Source organism: Furipterus horrens, unplaced genomic scaffold (genome assembly GCF_987537825.1).
Source record: "Furipterus horrens unplaced genomic scaffold, mFurHor1.1.pri manual_scaffold_10, whole genome shotgun sequence".
Taxonomy (NCBI): Eukaryota; Metazoa; Chordata; class Mammalia; order Chiroptera; family Furipteridae; genus Furipterus; species Furipterus horrens.
In genome coordinates this window covers 100,476,316-100,501,355 of record NW_028327180.1, presented here as the reverse complement: position 1 = coordinate 100,501,355, position 25,040 = coordinate 100,476,316, and the positions used below count along the sequence as shown (strand labels likewise).

The window sequence follows — 25,040 nt, the reverse complement described above, 5'->3', positions numbered from 1 at the left end:
TGCAGACTTAAAGGTCACCAGTCCAATTCCCAGTTGCGTACCTGCCTGCAGACTTAAAGGTCACCAGTCCAATTCCCAGTCAGGGCACATGCCTGGGATGCGGGCCAGGTCCCTGGCTGGGGGCGAGCGAGAGGCAACCGATGTATCTTTCTTCCTCCTCTCTCTCTTAAAATAAATAAATAAAAACGAAGAAGTCACTATTTAGCTTTCTGGACTCTTCTGAGGATGGCCATCTGGTTTCCTGGGCTGTTTATTGTAGCCGAGGGGTTGGTTCCGGGTTAGGTCCGAGTCGTGCTTCTAAATACGGTCTGGCCATTGTCCATGTGTATCTTCAGTATCTCAGAGGTGTAACCTCACAGTCGCCTTCTTCTATCATGACTCGCAGAGATAACATTGAGGCAGGGCTCCTTTAGACGTGAGAATTATTCCAAGGATTCCTTCACAGTGACAACGTTGAGAAAGGTTGCCTCCGATCCTTCATCTGCGAAATGGGGATAACGTTACCTATTTGGGGGATTATCATGAGGACCGAAGGGTAGGCCTTTAAAAAAAGGAAGTCCCTTTAGGCAGTAGCCGTTCGGGGATGAGGCCTCAGCCAGGCCCGGCTTGGACTCACATGGCTTGCGCAGTCATAAATCGCCCCCACCCCCACCCCCACCTCGCCCCCGATGGTGCAGGGCTGTGGGCAGATCAGACCTGGTGGGAAACCGCCAGGGCGACTGCCACGCCGCAACCAAGTGGAACTGCGTGCGCTCATGGGCCACCTACCCGTCTACACGCGCGCCACCGTGAGGCTCTGCCGGGCAGTCAATGGCGCCGCGCCCACCACCACGTCCGCTGCCACAACTGCCTCCGCCGTGGCAGGAAGTGCCTCGCGGCTTATCCGGAGCGCGTCGCGCCGAGGGTCCTGGGAGTTGCGGTTCCGCCCCAGTCCGGGAGTACTACGCAGTGTTGGGAGGTCTCCTGTCCAGTTCACGTGGCCGTGCCCACTTCTACGCCCGCTGCCACAACTGCCTCCGCCGTGGCAGGAAGTGCCTCACGGCTTAGCGGAAGGGCCTCGCGCGGAGGCTCCTGGGAGTTGTAGTTCTACCCAAGTTCAGGGGTGCCTACGCAGTGCTGGGAGGGCTCCGAGTGTGATCTGAGCCCTTCCGGACCCCCCAGGCTGGTCTCGGATGGCCAACACCTGGGTCCTGGTGGGTTCTGAGGCTCCCGTTGCACCTCGGATTGGCGGTGGCCTCTGCGCCAGGCTGTAGAGTGGACACGTGTGGCAGGCTGCGCACTGGGAAGGGTGCTCCTTGCGGGGTCCCGTGGGCGGCTGCGTCTGACGTCTTCTGCATAGAGCCGGGGTTCCTGTCTGGTTTGGGGTGGGGGGCGCAGGCAGACTGCTTCTGTCCTCCCGCAGTTCGGCCACGTAGGAGTTCGCCATCTGCAGGAGACTCAGGGACAGCCTTAGCTGGGTGAGCTGGGGATCAGCTCTCCCCCGCGAATGGTCACTCATCTTTCCCAATGGTGGACTTGTTTCCATCCCTTGACCCCGAGCTTGTCTGCCCATCCAGGACCCTGAACTCCGCTCAGGTGGCCGGCCAAGGCTCCTTAGGGCAGGAGGGACCGCTGAGGAAAGACTCCCTCTCTCCAGCCCCCCTCACTGCTGTGGACCCTACGTCGCAGCCAACGGCGGGCTCTGAACTGTGAGGACAATGAAGGAAGGCTGTGGAATGGTTGTTATTCCAGGGGTTGACAAGTGTCTGTCTCCAACTGACAAACCTGTATTAAGCGTCTGGGTCAGAGTCCCAGGGAAGCACTGGGTCCCATCGAGATGTGGGTCCCGTGAACAGAAAACGGCTCCCAAGTATGGGTGCCCTGATGGTTATCATTGCTGGATGAGCGGACACGGGTACAGAGGTCAGTGCCTGCCAGGAAAGGCGTGAGGAAAGATCAGACTTAAAGAAAGGAAGGTCTGTGTAGGTGAAAGGGGACCCAGGGATGTTCCAGGAGGAGGGAACCGCGAATGCAGAAGTAAGAGGCACACAATGAGCGGGTGGCACTGCATTTGGCACCACGGAGGACACCTGGGAGGTAAGGCTGGAGGTGGCTCGGGGAGCCAAGTATGGTAGGTTATTAGGGGGTGTGGTCTGGGTCCTGCTGGTGCCCGAATTGTTTGAAGCAAGGCCGTGGCGCAGTTATATTTGTCTTCGGGTCAGAATATCCCAGCAACCAGTAGGCTTGGCGATGGCTGAGCTAAGGTCAGGAGAACAGTGAGTAGGGGCCTGTGCCTCAGACTAGTGACGATGCGGCTGCCCTGCCTGATGAGCGAAGGTGGGGCCGCGTGAGCACCTCAGTTTGCAGCTGGGTGAGGGGAGGCAGCGGGGACAGGTTAGTGTAGACTGTATGCCTTCGCGGAGGGTGAGAGGCGATGCAGAGATGATGGATTTGTCTGTCTTGGGTGCTTTTTTGTTCAAGATGAGACGGACTTGAGCCGGAAGGAAAATGAAACTGGAACTATGATTTTAAATCTTGACAAGGCCAAGCGTATCAATTTTTTTCCATTATGACTTGAACTTTGGTCTTATTACAGGTTTTCCTTATTAAAATTCATAATTCTTTTTTAAATAAAGTCTATTAGTAACTATTCCATCTTCCTGTCACAGGGTCACAAGTTCTGAAATTGCTATGCATCCTTCTTTTTATTTACTTACTAGGTATGAATATAGCTGTAAACGATACATGTGGTTGTTTTGTGTTTATTACTTTTGCCTGTATCTCTTCAGGATTGTCTTTTTCTCATTTATCTTTAGTATCTTTTCATATAGTCTAGATAGAAATCCATTTTGCCTTATGCATGTTGCAAAAATCTTGAACAGGATTTGATTGTGTTCCTTTGATGGGTATATTTTTGAGTATGGATCCATTTCATCTTTTTATTTAGTTTTCTGTTGCTTCGTCAGTTTTTGCAATTTACATTTTTCTAGAAAGTTGTCCAATTTAATTTCAGGTTTAAGACATCCCATTTATAGTACTGTGTAATAAGTTAAAAATACCTCTACTGAAATTATCTTCTTCTAAATATTGTATATATTTGCCTTCTCATGTTTTCTTGATCAATCATGCCTGAAATTAGTCTATTTTATTAGTTATAAATAAAACCAATTATTGGTGTTAATAATGCTTTCAAAGAATAGTACAAAGAATTCCTGAATGCCTTTCATGTCAATTCCCCAAATACTAACATTTTACCACATTTTTATGGGGGAGATTGAAGGGATTTCAGGACTGATTATGGAAAAGACGTAACCATGAGGTGACAGGAGCATGTAGAAGCTCATGCAAGGGAGAGGGTGTCCCCCAGAGGCTGGGGCCCAGAGGCCACTTCCCTGAGGGAGGACAATAGAACCCCAGGCGTCTCTGGGTCAGAGCCTCTTGGGTGGTTGTAGCCACATGGCTTATTTGACCTGTGGCTGCCTGCTAATGTGTGCAGTTTCAGGGGATGGGCAAGGCAGGCAGGTTTTATTTATTTTTTTATTTTTAATAATTTACTTATTTATTTGTTTTTAGAGAGAGGGAAGGGAGAAAGAGAGGGAGAGAAACATCACTGTGTGGTTGCCTCTCACTTGCGCCCCCAACTGGGGACCTGACGTGGGCAGGCAGGTTTTAAATGACCACGCATGTGTTGCTCCTTGGGTGGCCTGTTTTCACCACGGAAGCCAGCCAGTGCTGCGGACCAGGCCCCCCCACCCCCACCCGCCCAGCGAGCTGGCTCCTCGGGGTATTGGTGCCCGAACTCCACCTTCACCGTCTCTCTTGCTCTCACGCTGTCTGTGCCTGTCTTCACTCTTCCACGTGCTGGGTCAGACTTGCTAACAGCAAAGCTACTTTTATCCGTTGTAAATGTTTTATCCCTGTGTCCGGTATCTCATTTCTTTCCAAAAGCCAAGGGGCCAGGACGTGTTTGCAGTAGGATTAGTATTATTGAACCTGGGCAGCTTGATTTGAAACCCCAAAATGAACCCTCCTTCCAAACATTTCTGAAGTAATTTAGTTCTGTGACACAAGCCTGACAAGAGTAGCAGGTGTGTGTCTTTCTGTTCCCCGAGCGGAAGTCTTGTAAGTTGCTGCCCAAGTGGACGGACCACAGGAACAGCCAGACAAACCTCGGAGGCCGGTGGTGTTCCTTGACAAGAAAGATTTGACCAAAAAAGGGCACCATGAATGTAACACAAATGAACGAGACACCAGTCAGGACACAGGCCTTGTTCCTTCAAGACAACAGGTCCAGAAATGTGACTCTGTGCAGGGAGTTTGCAACGTGACGTGCGCATCAGGCCTCACGCTCGCCTGGCCAGAAGGAGATTTGAGCGTAATGGACAGGGGAACTTACTTCTCTGTTCTAAGCTCAACACTCCACCTTCTGGTGAGCCACCACGTGAATGTAACCAGTGTCAAAAAGCTGCTAGCGATGATCCAGCCCTTCATGCTGATCAAGGAACCGATGGCAGGGAGAAAGCCCACGAAGGTACCAAATGCAGGGAAGGCCTTTCCCGCAAGGCAGAACTCCTTCCGCGTTGTAGCCTCCGCAGAGGCGAGACGCCCATGGCCGCGCCGGGCAGGGGGCAGGGGGCAGGGGGCGGCCCCAGGGAGGAGGTTTGCCTCCGCAAATGTCAGAAAAGTCACATGGCCGAGAAGCCCGGGGGAAACAGCAACTGTGCCAAAACGCTCCCCTGCAAGACCAGCCTCTCCGTGCCCGAGGCGGCTGTGGGTGGCGAGAAGCCTCACAAGTGCTCGGAGTCCCACATGTCACGTCTCATGGAACACCGCCGGTCCCACACAGAGGAGAGGCCCTATGGCCACGAGCAGTGTGGGAAGTCTTTCTCCCGCAAGCCGTGCCTCATCGTCCACCAGAGGACCCACACGGGAGAGAGGCCCCACGCGTGCGGCGGCGAGTGTGGCAAAACCTTCTCCCAGACCTCGTGCCTGATCACCCACAAGAGAACGCACGTGGGGAAGAAGCCCTATGAGCATTCCGACTGCGGGAAAACCTTCTCCCAGAAGGCCAACCTCACCAGACATCACAGAATCCACACGAGGGAGAAGCAGTACGGGTGAAGGCAGAGGGTTTCATCAGGAAGCCTCCGCACATCTAGGAGGGGAGACCTGTGGATAGTCTGCCTGTGGGAAACCCTTCAGCAAGAAGGCCGCCGTCACTCACTGTGTGCAGAGATTCACCCCAAGGTGACTCCGTTTAGAGACTCAGGAAAAGTCTGTTCTCTTAAAACTAATGCTAGGATGGCGATGATGCTCTAGAGGGATATATTTTTATAGAATAGGCCTAATTATAAAGTGTATCTGTACCTATATTAACTGCGAATACTGAGCTTTGATGTGTGTGAATAAATTAAACCATTAAGCAACAGACCTTATAAGCATTAGGACAGTCCCATAGCTCACAGGGGTTATGTTGCTGAGGATACTACAGAAAAGAGTTTTATTTATTTTTGAACTGCATTGGTAACGGAATATAATTGGAAATTTGTGCACATATACACCATAATATATAGAATGACGTCTACCCAGACCTTCCACACTAAATCACAGCCTTTTGTCTTTGTAATATATGTTACAACTGGAACAATGTGAGTTGAATATTGTTAAACCAGAGGTCCCCACACTGTGCCCCATACCATTTGGGGCTTTTTGTGGGTTTACTGGGAAGCATCACAGAAGCCCCTTGGCCACGACATCTGACCAGCTCCCAGTCAGCTGGTGTATCAGTTATGTTTGTATGACACGTGTAAGCTCAGGAGTCCCTTTTTCCGCCATCTGGTGGACTGTCTGCAGGGAAAACCGTCTTACTGAGCAGAGCTGGGAACGATGAACGATAACATAACATGCTTTTCAATGCATTGTTCAGCTGCAAGAAAATACGGGAAGTTCCGGGTGCCAGCTCGGTGGAGGGAACTGAAAACCACAAAGTGTGGGAATTGGTGCTGTCGCTGCTCTGTGGGCTTAACTTTGTTTACCCAAAACCCTGGTGTCCAAGACTCTAGGGCGATGAGTAGCAAGGCTTTGGGCCGCAGCGGGCAGAGCGCTGGCACTTAAATAAACTTAGAAATTTCAAAATCTGTGCATATAGTGAAGAGGGGGTGGCTAGAGAAAAGTCTGCTTCTTTGCACGGGAAGCTTGAATTTGCCTATTCGTGTCCCTGGTAGAAAAACTCATCAGTTGACACAGAAAGTTGTCCTGGCCTTTGGGGCAACGTAGAGAAGCAAACAAAGTATGTTGGAGGGAGACACACTCAGCCCATATGTATCAGGATCCTGACATGCAAACCCAAAACGCGTTCATGATGCAAAATTACCAAACAGGAGGAACCAATCCACCACAAAAGTCAACAGACATTTTAACAAAATAAGAATCCCAAATATTTTGGGTAATAGAAAAACAGCGGAAGTTCTATGAAAATAATGATCTTTAAGAAGGATTACAAACAAAAACTTAAAACCGTATGAGAGCCAGGCGCAAAGCAAGAGAGCTGATTTATTTGGGTGAGAACTCCCTGGAGCAGATAGAAATGAAAACCTTGGTCACTGACATTGAAAAGTCAACGTTAAAATACTGCATGAACGTGTCACATGGAAGATTATACTCAGGCAAAGGGAAGGCAAATGCGAAAGCAGTTCCGTACAGAGAGTGGAAACGTGGATGAGCGGGCGAGAGGCAGCCTGAAGTGAGCCAACCGGAGCTCCTGAGAGACAAAACAGAACGTGGGAGAACAGTATTCCAAGGGGTAATGGCTCCGACTTGACAGAAGACAGGCGCTAACAGAGCGGAGCGGCAGAGGATGTGCCTTGCTGGGAACATGATAATAAAGCCACATCTAAGTTTACGGCTGCCCGTCCTTTACCCAAGTGACTCGGTGAAATTGGCCCGGCCGTCTTCGGGGCCTTGACCAGACACTAGGCCCCTCATACACGTGCACGGCCTGGAGGGCAGCTGCAGTCACAAGCAAATTTAGGTCCCTGTTATGGCCCCCTGCAGCCCTTGTGATCAAGTCTCCCCTGCCTCCAGCACCTGTTTGTCTGTGCGCCCCTGAGCCGAGACCCCATGGAACTTACCAGCACCAGGCTCACTAGGTTTGAATGCACCAATCCGGCTCTAGCCCGGGAACTGGCGGCGCCCCACCCAGGGGCCCTAGCAGAGGCCCGTGCCCCCTGACCCCAGCCTTTCTCCGTCTGCACTCTGCCTTGGGCCCCGCCAGCCTACCTTCCTCGGTCCGCACTCGGCCCTGACCTCCCCAAATGGCCCGTCTGGGCGCGCTGCGTGCCTCCTCCAGCCTGGGAGCGAGAAACGTCCCTAGTTCAGTTTCTCTGTGGTCTGTCGGTGAACCAGCTCCCCGGCCGGCAGCACGTGCATTAATTTAACCAAGTCGTAACAGCCGGCCTCGCGGCCAGGGCGGAGGGGCCGGCAGGCAACTGTCCTCAGGGAAAGCCTTTTGGCTGCAGATGGCGGGCTGACGGGCTCCCCAAGGCGGACAGTGCTGTCTGGGGGTCCCACCACCCGCTGGCCGCCTTCCCACCGCAAAATGCCAGCCCCCAAGGAAGCGCCAGAGTCTTCACGGCCCCCGGAGCCTTGTTACCCCCCCGGAGCGCGCACGCGAGCCCGCGATCGCGCAGGGCGTTAGACCTCAGGTGTGCTTTGCCACCCAGCTGCTGGCTGTAGGGAGAATTGGCCGAGACTTTCATAAGGTCCTGCTGCGTTCGTTAACGGCCCGGGCGCCCCAGCGGCAGCCCTGCCCGAGGGTGTTACCGGGTGGAGGTGCCAGGCAGTGCCCGGAGGAGGACAGGGAGGGCGCCCCTGCGCTGGTGGGTGGCACGGGGAGTCCGGGCGCCAACCAGACGGCAGGGGGAGCCATCGCCGCGGACGCGGGGCTCCCGGCAAAGGCAAGCGTGCCCAGGGCTCGGTCCCTCTGCTGCTGCTGTCACACCTCGTCCCCTGACCCTACGGGATATTCTGGGTCCCACCGCTGGCGCACGGTGGCACAAGCCAAAGTTCCGAGGCAAACAGCCCGAGCGCTGGCTGGTCCCCTGCTGTCGCCGCGTCTGGGGGCTACAGCGGGGACCCCGCCGCCATTGCGCAGCAGAGGCCGACCTGGACGCCAACCAGGTCACTCCGGAGAGGAATGTGGCCACCTGCAGGTCCAGGCCCCAGGGGAGGCCCCCCGCAGAGCTTTCAGGCAACAATCCCTAAGGTCAAGTCATCGGGAGGAATCAAGTTTGAAACTGAAACTCTGAAACTGTATTGTGCGCTTGAAAGGTGCTGAGAGAAGACCTTAAAAGTTCTTATCACCAGAAAAACAAACTAACTGTGAGGTGACAGATATCTAGACTTACTGTGGTGATTATTTTTCAATATTTACAAATGCATAATCATTACGTTGTACACCTGAAACTAGCATAATGTTGTGTTCCATTATATCTAAAGAAATAAAAAAGAAACAATTTGAGACTATGCATCTCAAGATTTAAAATATTTGAAAAGATTTTGTGCATCAGAAAAGTGAAAAAATAAAATGGAAAAATATAAGTACAAAAAAAGGAAAGAAGAAAAGAATCCCCCCCAAAAAAAGAAAAAACAAAGAAGAAACCAAAAAGAAAAAAGTAAAAGGTGAAAACAAGCAAACAAACAAGCAAGACTTTACAGACCAGGAGGGAGGAAAACGGGGTGCACTGGCTGTGAGGGGGTTTAATGCTTGATGCCTCTGAGCCACAGAGGTGCAGCCTCTAGCGATATTTCTCTAAAGACCCAAAATGCATAACCCTTGAAAAGCATCCCAGGACTGAGGGCCAAGAGGCTGAGTCCCTACCCCACTTTAAATGAAAAGGGACTCAACCTCTTGCTCCAAGACCACCACACTGCCTTTGGTCAAATATCCAGACTGCTCACCCCACGGAGGCCCCGGCCAGCTAGTCAAGTGCAAATGGCCCCCTGGGTTGTGGCTGTCACTCTGAGGAGTTGAGGCTGGATACTGTGTTGCCGGTGGGCCCCTCAGGCCTAAGCTGTCTCAGGAAATGTGCTGGAACAAATCAGCCACACGGGCGACCGCACCACAGATGAACCAGCATCCCCAAGTCTCTCCGGGAGTGGACATGCTCACACCTGTCGATGTGGGGGGGAGGTAGGGGGCGTCTAGTGCTTGGTGGCAAGAACTTCAGGGAGAGGCAGAAGGTGAGGCTGGAGACAGCCTGGAGAGGCGGACAGAGGCCCCCTTTCACAAGACTTCCAGTTGATTCGTGGTGTCAGGTTGCCTGCACAGATGCAGCGTCTCCCAGTCTCCAAACCAGCCTTCAAAGGCACGCGATTTCTCCCACGAAGTGGTTAGGGAGGCGGGATGTACCGGCACCGAGTGTGCCTCCGAGACCAAGTCCCTGAATGGACCCTACGGGGATATTCCTAAGAAAAGTCCCCTCCCATGGAATCTCAGGCTCTGGTCTTGGGGTCGGACTGCACAGCCATTCTCGGCGGTGCAGATAGACTCTCAAGAAGCTACGCCATCGTCTCTCGAGACGGACGGCTGCCGCCGACGACGATGACGACGGTCTTGGGGTACAGCCGGGGCTCTCACGTCCTCTGAGTGCACTTGTCACCCTGAGCCACCCGCCTGTTGTTTCCAAGGCTCTGCGCATCGGGAAGCTGGCGTTCTCACAGCCGGCACTGCCGCTCTGAGGAGCAGACCAGGGGGCATTCAACCATCTAGATCCTTCCCTTCGGCAGGACTTCAGCTGTGTCCCCGGCCCCATAACCCCCAAACCACCCAGAGCTTGTTCGTGGTGTACTCCTCTGTCAGATATTTAGTAGGAACTGCCCAGGCCCTTGATCTTGAAATATAAGAATAGGGTCTGAGACCTGGCTTTAAAGAGCTTGCAGTCTAATTGGGTGGGGGGTGGGGGTGGGGGGTTTGGTGAGTGGGAAGTGAAGCAGACATCAAAATTATGTTTTAGAATGACAATAATTATAACTGAGAGAAGGAAGGAAAGGGGACTGGCTTCGTCTGTTCAGGCTGCTGTATCAAAATACCGATATCTAATGAGCACCTACTTTCTGACTCCTTTCTGACTCATGGATGGCTGTCTTGTCCCTGGGTCCTCGCACGGCTAAAGGGCGAGGGAGTGTCCTGGGACCTCTTTTATAAGGACACTAATCCCATTCACGAGGGCTCCACCCTCAGGGCCTACTCACCTTCCAGAGGCTTCCTGTCCTAATTTCGCTGCGTTCTGGGGAACACAAACCTTCAGTCTCTAGCAGGGATAGTATTTGGGCAGATCCCTGGACAAGACAAGGCATCTCGTGGGTGGACAGAAAGCGCGTGCCAGGAGCAGGAGGCAGCGTGAGCAAAGGCGTGGCAGTTAGGGAGCTCTGCCTCCCTTCGGGGACAGTTTGCAGCGGCTGTAGTGTCTCTCACGTACGGCAGAGGGCACACATCCCAGGTGCGTGTCTGGGTGAAGTTTTGCACACCTGTAAACCCTTGTAATCACCGCCCAACTCAAGACGCAGAACACTTCCAGTGCCCAAGAAATCTCCCCGAGGCCCCTGCGGTCCAGTCCTCCCCCAGGTAACCATCATCACGACACCAGCCAGTGCAGAGTGGTGTGACGTAAGCCTTTATTTAAACGTAAGCAAACAGCATGTCGTCTTCGTGTCTTCTTATGCTCAGTACTGTGGCTCTGTCGTGCTCACTTCCGGCCGGTAAGAGCAGCCACTCTTTTTCACTGCTGCATGGTACTCCGTTGCAGCGTCGTTTCTCTATCCTGGTCGTGTCCTGTTGGATTGTTCAGGTTTTCGTCTATTATAAATAAACTCCTTGTACATTAGTACTCCGGTCTCTTCAAAAGGTACTTCGTGGCTAGCGTTTAGAGCAGTGGTTCTCAACCAGCGGTGATTCTGCCCCGCAGGGGGCCGTGGGCAACGAAGTCTCAGGACATTTTTGATGATCCCAGCCTGGGTGTGGAGTGTGCTACTGCCATCTAGTGGGTAGGGACGGCCTGCCCAAAAGGTCAATCCACGCTGCTCAGGTTCTGTCCGGGGCTCGGGGAGCCATCCGTGGCTCCGGGACGGGGAGGTTTCCATCAGTGAGGGAGATTCAGAACAGACACCGTCTGCCATCCAGCATCAGGCGACACCAGCCTGGTGGGCGGTCCCCGGCGTGCCGAGGCTGACCACGCGCTGCAGGGCGCCCTGCATGTCCCGGTTCCGCAGCGTGTAGATGGCCGGGTAGAGCAGTGGCGTGAGATTGATGTAGATGGGGACACCAGCTTGTCCTCCTCGAGGGAGCGGCTGCCCAGGGGTCTGGCGTACGTGGCCGTGGCGCAGCCGAGGTGCGAGGCCACCGTGCGGAAGGCCTTGTGGCGGCCCGCGGCCCCGCCCGCACCCACCATGGCCAGCAGCACCCTGGTGTAGGAGAGCAGGACCGGGGCCAGCGGCAGCACCAGCACCGCCGGTAGGTCGCAGAAGACGTGGTTGACCGCGCCGCCGTGGCAGAAGGGCAGCTGGAATACGGCGGCGGTGAGGCCCGAGGCCAGGACGGAGCCCCAGCGCAGCAGCAGGCCAGGAGGCCCCAGCAGAGCCCGTGGTCATGAGCTGCGGGCAGTAGAGCGGGCGGCAGATGGCCAGGCAGCGGCCCAGGGCCACGGCAGCCGGCAGCAGGCACTCGGAGCCTCCCAGCGCCACAGAAAGGCCCATCTGGGCGGCGCAAGTGGAGGGGACCCCCGCCTGGCCGCCGGGGGACAGGAGGAGCTGGCGAGCATGCGCGGAGTCAGCACCAGCGTGTAGGCCACCTCCACGGCGGACAGGGCCCCCAGGAAGAAGTACATGGGCGTGTGCAGGGCAGCGTCCAGCCCCGCCAGGCTCAGGATCAGCAGGTTTCCCGCCAGCGTGGCCAGGTAGAGGGGCAGGAGGAGGGCGAAGAGCAGCGCCCGCAGCCACGGGGCCCCCCCGGAGAAGCCCAGGATGATGAACTCCTGGGAGGCGGTCCAGTTTGACCAGTGGCTCATGTTGGTCCCTGGGGGAGGGTGCGTGTGCAGGCTGGGGAGGATAGTCACGGGTACCCGCCCTCCCAGCAAATACACGTCCTTGCCTCTCCCGGGCTCGGAGCCTCTGCCCAGCCTTCCAGCCCCCCCCCCCTTGCTTCTCACGCACACCCCCACCCCCAGGGACCAACATGAGCCACAGCCTAGCACTTTCCGCCCTCACTTGCCACAGCCCCAGGATTCAGCTGTGCAGAGCCCCTGGCCACTCTCCCTCTGGCCTCCTGCGCCCCATGCACCTCTCGGGGCCCAGGTGTCTTTGTCACACCTGTGTGTCCCCTCCAGTTCCTTCCAGCATTCTAAAACCCCATCATCCATGCCTAAGGAGCCAGGCGGCCTGCGCCCCAGCCCACAGTGGTGAGACGAGGGAGCGACAGGAGAGACCCCGACTGCTGCCCTGCAGCCTCCTTCCAGAGGGGCAGAGACGGTCACTCCTGCAGACAGAGCCACAGGGATGACGGGGCATGAGCATCTTAGAAGCTCCGGGTCACAGAGCCCCTCAACGCCCCCGCACGGCCACTCCTGGGGGAGGGTCACCCCCCAGCTCTTTGCTAACAGACCTGGTGAGCTCCTCTCCTCCTGCTCTGGACTCTGCTTTCTGTCTCATTTGTTTGTTCATTTCCGCCCCTTTGCTGGGTTCAGGACAAACGCATCCTGGGCCTGTCATTCCCCTCCGACTCAGTTACAGGGGAAAAGCGACAAGGGGAGACAGCCCACCCGCTCCGTGCTGGGATGAAAAGCAGCCTTCAGGACGGAGCGCCAAAATGACCCCCATGGCGGGAGCTCCAAGGACGGACCCTAAGTCTAAAGACCCGCCCCTCCCCCCAGCTGCAGACCCTAGGATTTCCACCCACATGTCCCACCAACAGTTCCCATTCAATCTGTCCCCAACTGACCACGTGGTTTCTAGCCCCGACTGCCCCCAGCTTCTGCGGATGGCGCTGGCCCAGGGCCACGTCGGAAACCAGGAAGTCACTGCAGGTGAGCTTGCACCACGTCCTGTCAGGAACACCCAACTTCCAGCAGGTCCTCTTTCTTCTCGTGACTGCCTTTTCTCTTTTCTGCATCGTTCCAACAGATTCCAACGGCCCCCCTGCCTCCAGCTGCTTCCTTCCAATCACTTTTCATAGCACCAACTGGAAGGGCCCTTCTAAATGACAGCTACCAGTTCTGAGCCCCACTGTCCTTTCTTAATCTCCAGGATGAAGTCCCGAGGCCTCAGCGCAGCCCCCACAATCCTTCACGCCTGACCTTCACCTCGTCTCCTGCTGCTCGTTTGCACCGCAGACCAGGGGGGCGGGGAGTGAGTGGCCCACCACACCCTATTCCCATTTCCTGGGAGCCCCCGGCGTCCCCACGCCACCTGGGAAACCTAGGAGCGTTCTGTGCATCCTCCAAGGCTGAACTCGCTCACAACGTCCTCGGTGGACATTCCTGCCCCCAGGCGGGCTGGGTGTCCTCCTCTGCTTCCACCGCTGTCGCGGCAGCTCCACTACACTCAGCCCCCCGCAATCAAAGCTTTGGGTCGTAGTGTTGTTTGCTGAACTACTGTCAGTGAAGGAATTCGTTACTCAATCCTCATCGCCCCCGAACGCACGCCGCCTCTTAGCGTCCCCACCCTGGATTTCGGGTCCTGGAACCTCAGGGTCAGAGGACTCACCCTTTACAACAGCTAACTGCCCCAACATCTGTTGGCTCCTCCCCTGAAGTGCTCCTTGCGGTGACTACTCATCTCAGATGGGGTGCAGGCAATCAATCAGGTCCAAAGATGGTGCCCTGCCCCCCTACACTACCAGCGTCAGGTTCACCTCCCCACCTAGTCACCAAGGCACAGTGGTGCTGCCTCCCCCTGACCCACTCAGGAAAGAGGCATTCTCCTCCTTCCCTTTCTCTTCACACAGCCCGTCCTTACCCTTCACTCCTCCGAAGGCGACTTCAAGCCCGGCTTTCCTGAGGAGCCCCCCCTGGCTCGGTGGAAACACAGCTCCGGAGCACTTCATACGTGACATGCTGCCCATCGGTGCTCGTCACACCATCGGACCAGGCTGCACCCTCCCTTCACGCTTAGCCAGTGGTTCCTCTCCTCATGGGAGTCTGACAGGGCACTGAAGTCATTTTCACGGAGCTGCTGCGTTGTGACCATGCAACCATCCCCGGCCACCTGCCCTGTGATGGGACCTGGGCAGGGCGGACTGGAGCCTGCTTCCCCACCGGTAAGAGGAAAGAGTTGGACCAGATGATTGTCACAGTTTCTTCCGGTTCTGATAGTTTGTGGTTCAATCAAAAGTTGTGTTTGTGGTTATGCATTTGTTCCCAAGGTAAACCATTTCTTTTAAAAAGATCTTCTGGTGTTTCAAAGCCCATAAGAAAGCTGGCAGATATGGGCTGAATTTAGAACCCGGAGTCAGTTAGATTAGCTGTGACACAGTTGATGTCAATCTATGTGTCTTAGGAGGACCTCCGACCAGTGTACGTAGCAGAACAGCTTCTTACGGTGAGACCAGCCTGTTTGTGCAAAGTGTCCTCCTGCCCGGGTGTGTGCAGTGCATTGTGGGACGCATCCTGCCTCCTCATGTGGCTCTGGGTGGCCTCAGACAATAAGGACATCTGCGGACTGAGTCGGGAGGGTTGGTTCCTAGTCCTGCCTCTGATGTTGCCCATGTCACATCTTTCTTTGGGTCTCAGATTCCTCATGTGTCCCCTTGGAGTGGGACTCGGGCTCTGTAGCCTCCGATGCCCCTAATGCCTCAAGATCGAATTGTCCCGTTTCTCGCAGGGTAAGGATGGCTCGGGGGACGCAGGCGGGCTTCGGGGCCACACACACACCCCTGGGGTCTTAGCTCCTTCACTGAGCAGCGGAGAGAACTCAGGGAAGGTTTGGAACCTTTCGAAGCACGAGCAGCCTCCACGGCCCCGTGGATTGTTTCGGCGATGGATCGAGACGGGGTATGGCAAGTGCCCGGCCCAGCAGGGCCTGCGTGTGTGGAGCTCTACTGGACAGAAAACACCCATAGCAGGACATGCTCAGTGCTTCCCTGTGCTGCCTGGGGTCCATCACATCCACCCGCTGTCCTGCTCTCCCTCGGGAGGACGGAGCTACCTGGAGGGAGCAGGTAACCAGCAGGGAGAGGACCTGGCAGGATCGCTTGCCGAACACCAGGCTTACCTTCCCAGCTGCTGGATTCCAAGACCCGCGACCCATTGTGCCTTCAAGTTTCCAGCCTTTGTCTCTGCTCCCCAACCCCTCCTGCCAGGCCTCCCTCCCCGCCTCCTGCTTCCGCCCTACCCTTCACGGGCAATTCTCCCCCTGCCCCCTACACGCCCCTGGGAGCCAGAGGACAGAAGGAAAACACCGCTGCCTCTGCTGCGACTACTCCCGCCGTCTGTGGAGCCCGCTGGGGCGCAGGAGCGTTCTAAGCGCTCTGCGTGCACTATGTTATTTCACTTTTGCGAGACTGCTAGGAAGTAGTGGGCATTGTTATTATTATTAATTTACAGAGGAGGAGGCTGAGACTTAGAGGGACCACCCAACACCTCCCTCAGTTGGGATCTGTCCCGGGTCTGACTGATTCCCAAATCCGTGCTCTTACACAGGAGCCCACTCTTCTGTCTGTCAGTCCTTCCCACCCAAACAAGGGCAAACGGAAAAGGGCGAAGGAAAGAGAACGGAGCAGAAGAGGCGTGGAAGCAGAACGACGTGTATGACTGGTGATGGACAGATTAGAAGTGCAGACGTGCGCTGTGTGGCCGTGTCCCCAGCCCGAGTGGTTCACCAGGCTCTGGGCAGAGAGACAGACACAGACAGACAGAGACAGAGAAAGACAGAGACAGAGACAGGAAGACTCTCCCAGGTCCGCCAGCCTTCTGGACCTACAGCTCCCTCCTCACAGACTTTCCTCTCTGTGACGAGCATGAATCTCAGCTACCGAATCCTGGCAGGGGCCCCAGACTCAGGACCCGGCACCCGACCCCACAGGAGCCACCTTCCATGGTGTCCTGGAGGAAGAAGAGCAGAATGGGAAAATTCTTTAAAGGGGACATCCAGACTCAGAGTCACCAGACCCAAATTCCAGCCTAAAGTCCCTCCTCCGCTCCTCGATTGACCGGGCCCGTCGCCCACAGCCCTAACCGTGACTCCTGAGAGAGGACAGACCCAGTCTGGACTGAGGAGAAGGTGCCTTGAATGGCGGGTAGAAGGAGTGCAGGCCCAGCCACCACCCCGTGGACACTCTACCCTTCTGGTTCCACCCTCACTATCTCTTCCCCACCTGTCATTCGCCATAAAGCCACACAGCCACCTGCATGTGCCGCATCACTCACTTCTCCCCGACCTTGCACACGCGTCTGCATGGCAGGCTGTCCCTTCCGCACCTGCAAATCTACTCCTGCTTCAAGGCCCAGATTGAATGGCAGCTCCTCTGTGAGTAAAAATAATAAAGTAGCAGAGTAGACTGTGGAAGGATTTTATAGAAAAAGGAGAGCAGACAGACCCCACTACACCGTTCTCCCTCTTCTCCCATGACCTTCCCACTTCTGTGCCCAGGGCTCTCAGGAAGGGGAGTTACCTAATAGGTTTCCCAGGGCCCACTTAAGGGTCTGCCTTAGTCCAAAGCCCTGGGGCCTCGTTAATGGTTTTCTCCCCCTGAGGAGCGTGCGGTCTCAGAAGGCTGGGGGCTGGCGGGATGAGGTGAGGGAGGACTGACAAAACCTGAATGGGGGTCCTTTGGGAGAGTCTGAAACTTCAGGGCCAAGGGGCCAGGAGGCCAACTCCCTGTAGAAATGAAGAGATTGCCTGTAGCAAGAGCTGGGGGTACACTTGAGCCCAGGGCAATGCGTACCCACAGCAGGTTGGGAGATAGCTCCTTGGAGAGAGGAGAAGAAAGTTCCTGCTGTTCCATATTTCCCAAAGTTTGAACCAAGGGGTGGCCAGGAGACTGAAGATCTCAGGACAGACTGATTGGTGTAGTTGACAGGGGTAGAAATTTTCATCATCATCATCATCATCACCACCACCACCACCACCACCACCACCACCACCACCACCACCACCACCACCACCACCACCATCATCACAATTACCATCACCACCACCACCACCACCACCACCACCACCACCACCACCACCATCACCATTACCATCACCACCACCACCATCACCACCGTCACCACCACCACCACCACCACCACCATCATCACCATTACCATCACCACCACCACCACCACCATCACCACCATCACCACCGTCACCACCACCACCACCACCACCATCATCACCATTACCATCACCACCACCACCACCACCACCACCATCATCACCATTACCATCACCACCACCACCGTCACCACCACCACCACCACCACCATCATCACAATTACCATCACCACCGTCACCACCACCACCACCACCATCATCACCATTACCATCACCACCACCACCACCACCACCATCATCACCATTACCATCACCACCACCACCACCACCACCACCATCACCACCACCACCACCATCACCACCATCACCGCCATCACCACCGTCACCACCACCACCACCATCACCACCACCACCGTCATCTCTGGGGAGTACTCAGAAGTGCTGAGCAACAAAACCCAGCAACACAGACTCATTGTGTTCTCATTGCTCCTTTGCAGAGAAAATTGTAGCGTTGCAGACTATATGACTCTGCATCCTGCTATTCCCATTTAATATTGAGTTATATGCATTTTCCACGTACTACTGTACATGTTCATTCTCTTTAACTGTCTATATCAAGTATTAATTTATCTTTTAAAATATGAGATACCTGGATCAAAATTCAAAGTGTATTAAAGTCTAGCCCGCCCCAGGAACCTTGCCTCCGTACTCACCAGAGCCAACAGCTTCTACCAGGTTTGTGTTTCTCTGTACAGAGATACTTTAGGTACATACAGTATGTGCGTGTGCATTATTTGCTATTTTTAATGGACAAAATATTAGCAGCATTCTCAAATTATTAAGTGCTCTTTCACTTAGCAGTGTATCTCAGAACTCATTCTATATTGGTATATTCTAGTTTATTTAACAAACACTTGCGTAATGTTTGCTGTCTCCTAGACACTGTTCCTTGGTAACAGAAAAATACTGATCCCTTCAACCCTCACCGCCCTTTTGTGTGGGCACTACTATCACCCCGGAGGCATTAAGACATGGCATCACCTGCCCATGGTCGCATGGCCACTACGTGGGCAGTGTGCCTCTGCTTGCCGCGCTCTGCTCTGCGTCCCTGTCTCTCCTGTACTGCCTCAGTGCAAGGACGAGTGTCCTCTTCCTTCACTGTGTTGCCTTACATGCCACTGTTTGTGGGTGCCGTAATTTACCCCACAAGTCCCTGTGGGAGGACATTGAGATGGTCTCTGACCTTTGGCTCTTATAACTAATATTGCCATGAACATTCTTGTCGCTGTATTACTTGGTGTGCACCGTGTAGGTCAAAGGGCCTGCTCGTTTTCATTTTGTTATTAGTTATTTACATGCTACTCTCCATAGTTACTATAGCACCATGTGCTTCATCTGCAATATTTGAAGATACCTGTTTCTCCACACACCTTCACCAGTACAGTAACAAGAGACTGTTTTGACATTGATAATTCAATAGAAATATGGTATCAGTGTAATTTTAATTTGTATTTCTCTATGAGTAATGTTGATCTTTTTAAAAGATATTTGTATTTTTGGAACTGATTATTCATATTTTTTCTCATTTTTTAAATTTGCCTTTGGCTCTTTGTCTTATTGGTTATAATTTGTTTTTAATTTCCTGGTTTGATATTTGTCTTCTGATGTTTATAGTGGGTTTTGCCACAGATAAATCTTCTTATATTCATGTAGGTAGACTTATATTTTCTTTTATAGCTTCTGGATTTGTGCATCATACTTGAAAGACTATCCATACTCCAAATCAAAATATACTTGCCTTTGTTTTCTTCCTAAACATTTATGGTTTGATTTTTAAAAATATTTATGGTTTAATTTTTTTACCCATTAAATGTTTAATCCATATGCAATTTATCCTGTAAGGTGTGAGTAGGAATCCAATTTTATTTTTACATGTTAGTCATTTATAAAATAAACATTAAAAGCAACATATAATAGATTTACAGAAAAGTGCGCAAACTAATGGTAGAGTCGGATGACATTTCACAAAGTAAAAAAATAGAGCGTTACCAGATTCCGGAAACCCTCCTCATCCCCTCGCCACTGCCTTCCCCCCTCCCCGAAGGAAAATGTTGTCAGTGCCTTGTATCAGCTTTGTTTTTTGTGTCTGGTGTCAAAGGATGTGACAGTCGCTTTCTGGAACCATGAGGCCCGGAAGGCCAGGGCTGCCCCTGGCGTAGGATTGCTCTAGATCCCACCTTATCCCCCAGCGGTGAAAGACGCTTTGGGGAACTGAATCCCTGGCACCGCGCTGCCCCGCCCCCATGAATGGGCTTCACGCATCCCAAATACGGTCGATGGGAACGGATGCACAGCAAACAGTAATGCTTCAGTGAAAAATAAAACAGAGGGGCTGACGTCCCCACTACCGTCACTGCGCACCAGCGGGCTCTGGGGGACAGGGCTCAGAAGGGATTTAAATAGTTCTGTTCCCTTAGGTGACTTTAGCTCCCAAAAGAGGGCGTTTCCACAGGAATACCAGTGGGGAGAGGAAACCTCACCGTCATGTGGGTCCACAGAGTGAAGCGTGTCCCCCATTCCAAGCGACTTACTCAAGGACAGAGCAAGACCCTACAGGGGACCGTTTTCTGAAGTCTTTACGACAAGCTCCAGTGCCGGTCTCTCCCGGAAAGGAAGCTTTGGCCCAATGACCTTCACCGTGACCTCTTAGGCATGCATTTTTAGTGAGGCGGGAGCAGCGGGAAGGGCGTCCCTCCGGACCGACTACGTGCGCGTCTAATTCCAGACAACAAGGCCTTCTGAGGACTCCGTGTGAGCTGCGCCCTCGGGTCAGCATCGCGCAACCCCTTCCTGCCTCGGGAGCTGGTAAGCGGGATGAGGTCACAGCAGACAGACCCTTCCCCAGTCGGGGGCAGGTTTCCAAAGGAAACAGCAAGCTGGCTGCGAGAAAGAACTTTATTTCTAAATGGAGCTGGGGGTGGGGTCTGGTGAGGACGCGCGTCTGTCCCCGGCCAGTGCTCTGCGGCCCGCCCCCAGCCACTGTGGCTGGTGCTGAGCCCGGGAAGGAACAAGAGTGGGTCCCGGGGGTGCGCTGTGCGCGGCGGGGGAGGCCCCAAGTGACCCCGCCCCGCGCGCTCCCTCAAGGCGCCCGTCGCAGGGGACGCATGCTCCCCGCTAAGCGGCAGCCCCGACGCGGGGCGCCCATCTCAGGACCCGTGAGAGCCACATTGCGAGGCCTGATTCTTGGCCACCGACAGCTTCTCGTCTCCTCCAGCTGGGGCACCTGCGGACGAACAAGTCGGGCTCCAGGAGGGGCGCCCTGCCGCGGGCCAGAAAGGGTGCTGCGTCCCAGCCAGGGCCCCCGGGGAGCCGCTGACGTCCACCGGGCGAGACGCAGCGGGCCCCGGTCCGCGGCAGGTCCCCGGGGCTCGCGGAGGGGGAGTGGTGTCTGAGCGCAGGTGGCCCCGTGGCCCTTCCTGTCCCCCTCTGACCCTCGGGGCCCAAGCAACCCACGCCCCAGCGTGTCCCCCATTCTCACCTGGTTCCTGCCCCTCTGCTCTGTTTTGTCCCCCTCTCCCCTGCTCCGGCGCCTGTCCCGCCGCCCCCCCTCCCCCCCGCTGCGTCTCTGTGTCCGGCTCGCTCCCGGGGTCTCCTGCGGTCTGCCCCGCCCCTGCGGCCTGCCTGCCCCCTCCCTTCCTCACGGGAACCCCAGCGAGAGGCGGTCAGCACCTCGGAGGAGGCTCTGCTGGCTGTCCTGAGCGCCGGTATCCGGGATGGGAGCGGCGGCGCGGACGAGGGTGACGGAGAGCAGCAGCAGCAGCAGTGGGCACCACATGGGGAGGCAGGCTGGGCTGGGCGTGGGGAGAGGGGCGACAGGTGGGTGGTCAGAGGCCCCGCCCTCCGTCCGGACACCGCCTCCCCAGCTGCCGAGCCCCCTGCGGCCCTCCTCGGCCCCCTCCTCCTTCTCCCGTGCGCCGGGTCCGTCGCCCCAGGCCTCGGTCACCCTTCACCTGCGAACAGCCCGGTCACCGGTCACCAGCCTCGGGCTCCCCAAGGACTGTTAGATCCAGACAGTTACCGCTCTCTGGACGCCCGCTCGAGCCCGAGCCACGCCCACTCATGGCCCCGCCCCTCACTAGCCACGCCCGCCAACGGTTACGCCCGCCCCGCCCCTCTGCACGAGGGCCCGCCCCCAGGACCCAGACGCCCTGCATTCTTCCATCACAGCCCTGGAGCGCAAACAAGTCTCCGCCCACTGGACATGCCCCTGAACCAGGGCCATCCCTCTATTTGTTAGCAAGACCCCGGAGACCCACCCCCCTTGTCCCTCTTCCCAGACGCGAGTGCCAACCCTGAACTGAGCCCCCAACAGTTGTCCGAGAAGCCCTGCGCACGTGCACGCGTGTGTATGTGTGTGTGTGTGCGCGCACACGCGCGCGTGCTCCCCTGTGTAAGACCTCGAAGCTCTGCGCAGCTCTCTCCAGTGCTTTCGGGCTCCCTCCTTAAAGGGCGGTGTCGGATGGTCCACACATCTGGGCAAACTTTGGGGTGGAACAGGAACAGTGAGTGATTGGGTGAGCTTTTGTCCTCAGGAGTTAAGTGGTCTTGCACTGTCTTGTGATCTATTTAAGAGACTTTAGAGGAAAATGTGGAAAGTTCACGGACCCCAAGTTGAGCAGGAGTAAATACGGGGAGAGGGGACTCCGTGATCACATCTCCAAGGCCCACCCAACCCCTTGACTACTCCTCCCACAGTCCCAGGAATCATTCGCACTTCCCTGCTCCGTCGAGTGTGAGGAAGGAGAAATAAAACCCAGCACGCAGTCTGCTCCGTCCAATGTCGTTCCTCGTCCCTACTGCGCCACCAGCTGGGCCCCGCACCCAGTCAAGAACTTTATTTTTTATGGTGCACAGTCTGTTAACTGTTTCCCCTACTCACTTCTGTGCTGTTAGCTGTGTCTGAAAGGATTAACTGAAAACTTAAATATGCCTTTTCATTTTATCAAGCTCGCCACTGTATTTACCTCAAAGAAAGGTCACCTCTGTGATAAGGGTAATGAGGCCCCCAACTCAGGAATGTGGACCTGAGACAACATGAAACGTTTATACACATTAGTTCTTTATTGAAGAGGCAGCTCAGATGCATTTATATATGCAAAAGGGTAGGATGACAAAATACATAATGTCCCGTCACCTTTCCAATATTTTACTGAAAATATACATTACAGTAATTCAGCTTTATGGTCGCAGTGTAGGAAACCTTTGTAGTTGCCATTAAAACTACTACAGAGTATTTCCTGCATGGAATTATGCAAAACCTACCACTGAACTTCTGTTCTGCAGCATATTCATACCCATGTAGAAAAACTTGGCAAGAGTTCTGAGCAACAAAAATGGCAGACATCTGTGATTTTAAAAAACTTTTTTGGGAAAATACACATGCAGGAAAACACAACTTGAGTGCACAGAAAACTCAAATATTCAGCACCCGGATTTCAAAACAGCATGTCCCCAGCACCACTGAACCCCCACTTTTCAGCCTGTGCCAAGGCTAACCACTCTCCTGATCTCTAACTGCATAGACAAGTTCTGTGTGTTCTTCAACTGGACAGAGATGGCACCGTATATGGTGCTCGCTTGTGTGTCTGGACCCTTCATTCAGCATCGTCTGTAACACTGAGCAGGGTTATTGTTCGTTCCTGCTGCTTTACGGTATTCTGCGTGGGGACATGCACCTTCAGTCCATTCACCCTACTGCTACATGCCTTCAGATAGCTCTGGTTTCTGCGTTGTACACGAATATTCCAGTACATGTCCTTCATTTCTCCTAGGTCTGGGTTAAAATGGAAGTGCCGCTGGCCTTCCAGAATGGTTCCATCGGTCAGCAACACCAGCAGCAGCACAGACTCCTTGTTGCTCACGTTCTCCCCAAAACTTGGTGCTTTTTTATGCTTTTCATTCTAACCATTTCAGCGGGCAGGTAGCAGTACCACATGGTACTTTTAAAATTCGCATTTTCCCGATTACTAATAAAACTAACATACCTTTTCATGTTTCTTGGCCACTTGAACATTTTCTTTGGTGAAGTGGACGTCCAAGTCTTTTAACCATTTCTAGTTTTGTTGATTTGTAGGTGTTTTTTTTTATATTTTAGATTAGGGGTCAGCAGACCAGTGCAGACTGCTGCCTGTTTGTGAAAAGTTGTATTGGGACAGTCGCGTTCACTTGTCCCTGTACCGCACACGGCTTTCACCACACAATAGCCAAGGTGCAGAGCTGTGGCAGATCATCCAGCATGCGAAGCCCCAAATGCTTACTACCTGGCCCCCTATCAGAAACATTGACCAGCCCCACCCCGCAAGTCTGCAGTCATAGGCGTGAGTTACACATTTCTTGCCCCCTCTGTGGTTTGCCTATTTTCTTCATTAGTGGTGTCTTTTTGGTAAACGGAAGTCTTAAGAAAATTCTGTTTACTATAAGGTTACAGCCTCCTAAGTTTTCTTCTTATAGTTTTATTATTTTAATTTCATATTTAGATCTGCATTTCAACTCAATTTTTCTACTTTCTACTAAATTATGAAATTGAATGGACAGAGCATATACTGGAAAGAGTATCTTTCCCCAATTACACTGCGTTCTATTCCTCACCAACTGACTGCCCTGTGTACGGGCGTCTCTGGGACCCACAGTCTGTTCCGCTGGTCAGTTTGCTTATCTCGGTGCCAATATTACACCACAGTAACTTCTGTGGCTTTAAAACAGGTTTTGATGTCTGCCAATAGAAGTCCTCTTCCTCTGTTCTAGAAGACAGCCTTGACTATTATCAGTCTTTGGAATTTTCACACAAACTTTAGTTAGCTAAACTTCAATGAAAGAAATTAGGACTTTAATATTGCATTGAATATATGAATTTGAGGAAAGCTGACATTTTTTAAAGAACTGTCCTAGGAGCCACGAATAAACACGTCCCTTTGTTTTATAATTGTTTTGTTTTTAATTTGAAAATACGAATAAGAAAGTTTTCCCCTAGGCACTTGAGGATTTTTGATGCTATTTTAAGTGGTATTGCTTCTAAATTTTTCATTTTCTATGTTCACTGCTGGTATATTAAAAAAAATTTTTCATAGTATAATTGTCAGAATTTTCTATGCACAAAACTGTGCCATCTGCAAATAGAAGTTTTACTTCATTCTAAACCTTATGCTTTTTGATTATGTTTCTTCCTTCACTTTCCGTGCTAGGTCCTTCTGCATAATATTGAATAAAATGAGTCACAGTAGACAGTCTTTTTTTTTTTTTTTTTTTTTTACCTTGGGAGAAAACCTTCAACATTTCACTCCTAGGTATGATGCTGGTTGTAGTTTAAGATACTCTTTATACAATTAAAGAATCTCCTTTCTATGCACAGTTTGCTAAGAACAGAAATGAGGGTGATTTTACCACATTAGTTTCCTGCTGCTACATTGGTTTTCCTCATGTGATATGCTACAATTACCCATTTTTAATTATTAAAACACCCTCACGTTCCTGGGGTGAGATCCACTGGGTCGCCGTGTGCCCAGGGTCCTGAGCCACTGTCAAGAGTTACTGGCAATCGGAATGGAATTATCAAGATTGGCTTAAGACTAATCAGGACTCACCCTCTGAGTCATGTGAAGGGACAACAGACACCAAACTTCCATCCGGGAAAGGGGGGAGAAGGGACACAAAGTTCATCAAAAGTGGCTGTGAAAAGCTGTATTAATTTGTCCCAAAATACTGGAAATAAGGGGCAGCACACAAAATAACGACCCTGTATTCATATGAAGTGAAGC

The 25,040-nt window shown here is 53.4% G+C and overlaps 1 protein-coding gene across 1 annotated transcript; it reads left to right on the top strand.

The window, feature by feature from the left end:
* Positions 1-668: 668 nt before the first annotated feature.
* Positions 669-5,153, top strand: LOC150001076 (uncharacterized). Its single transcript, XM_090290271.1, is given in 3 exon segments — positions 669-938; positions 4,133-4,277; positions 4,280-5,153. Coding segments are annotated over 3 exon segments (1,236 nt in total). The 3' UTR covers positions 5,101-5,153.
* The last annotated feature ends 19,887 nt before the right edge of the window (positions 5,154-25,040 follow it).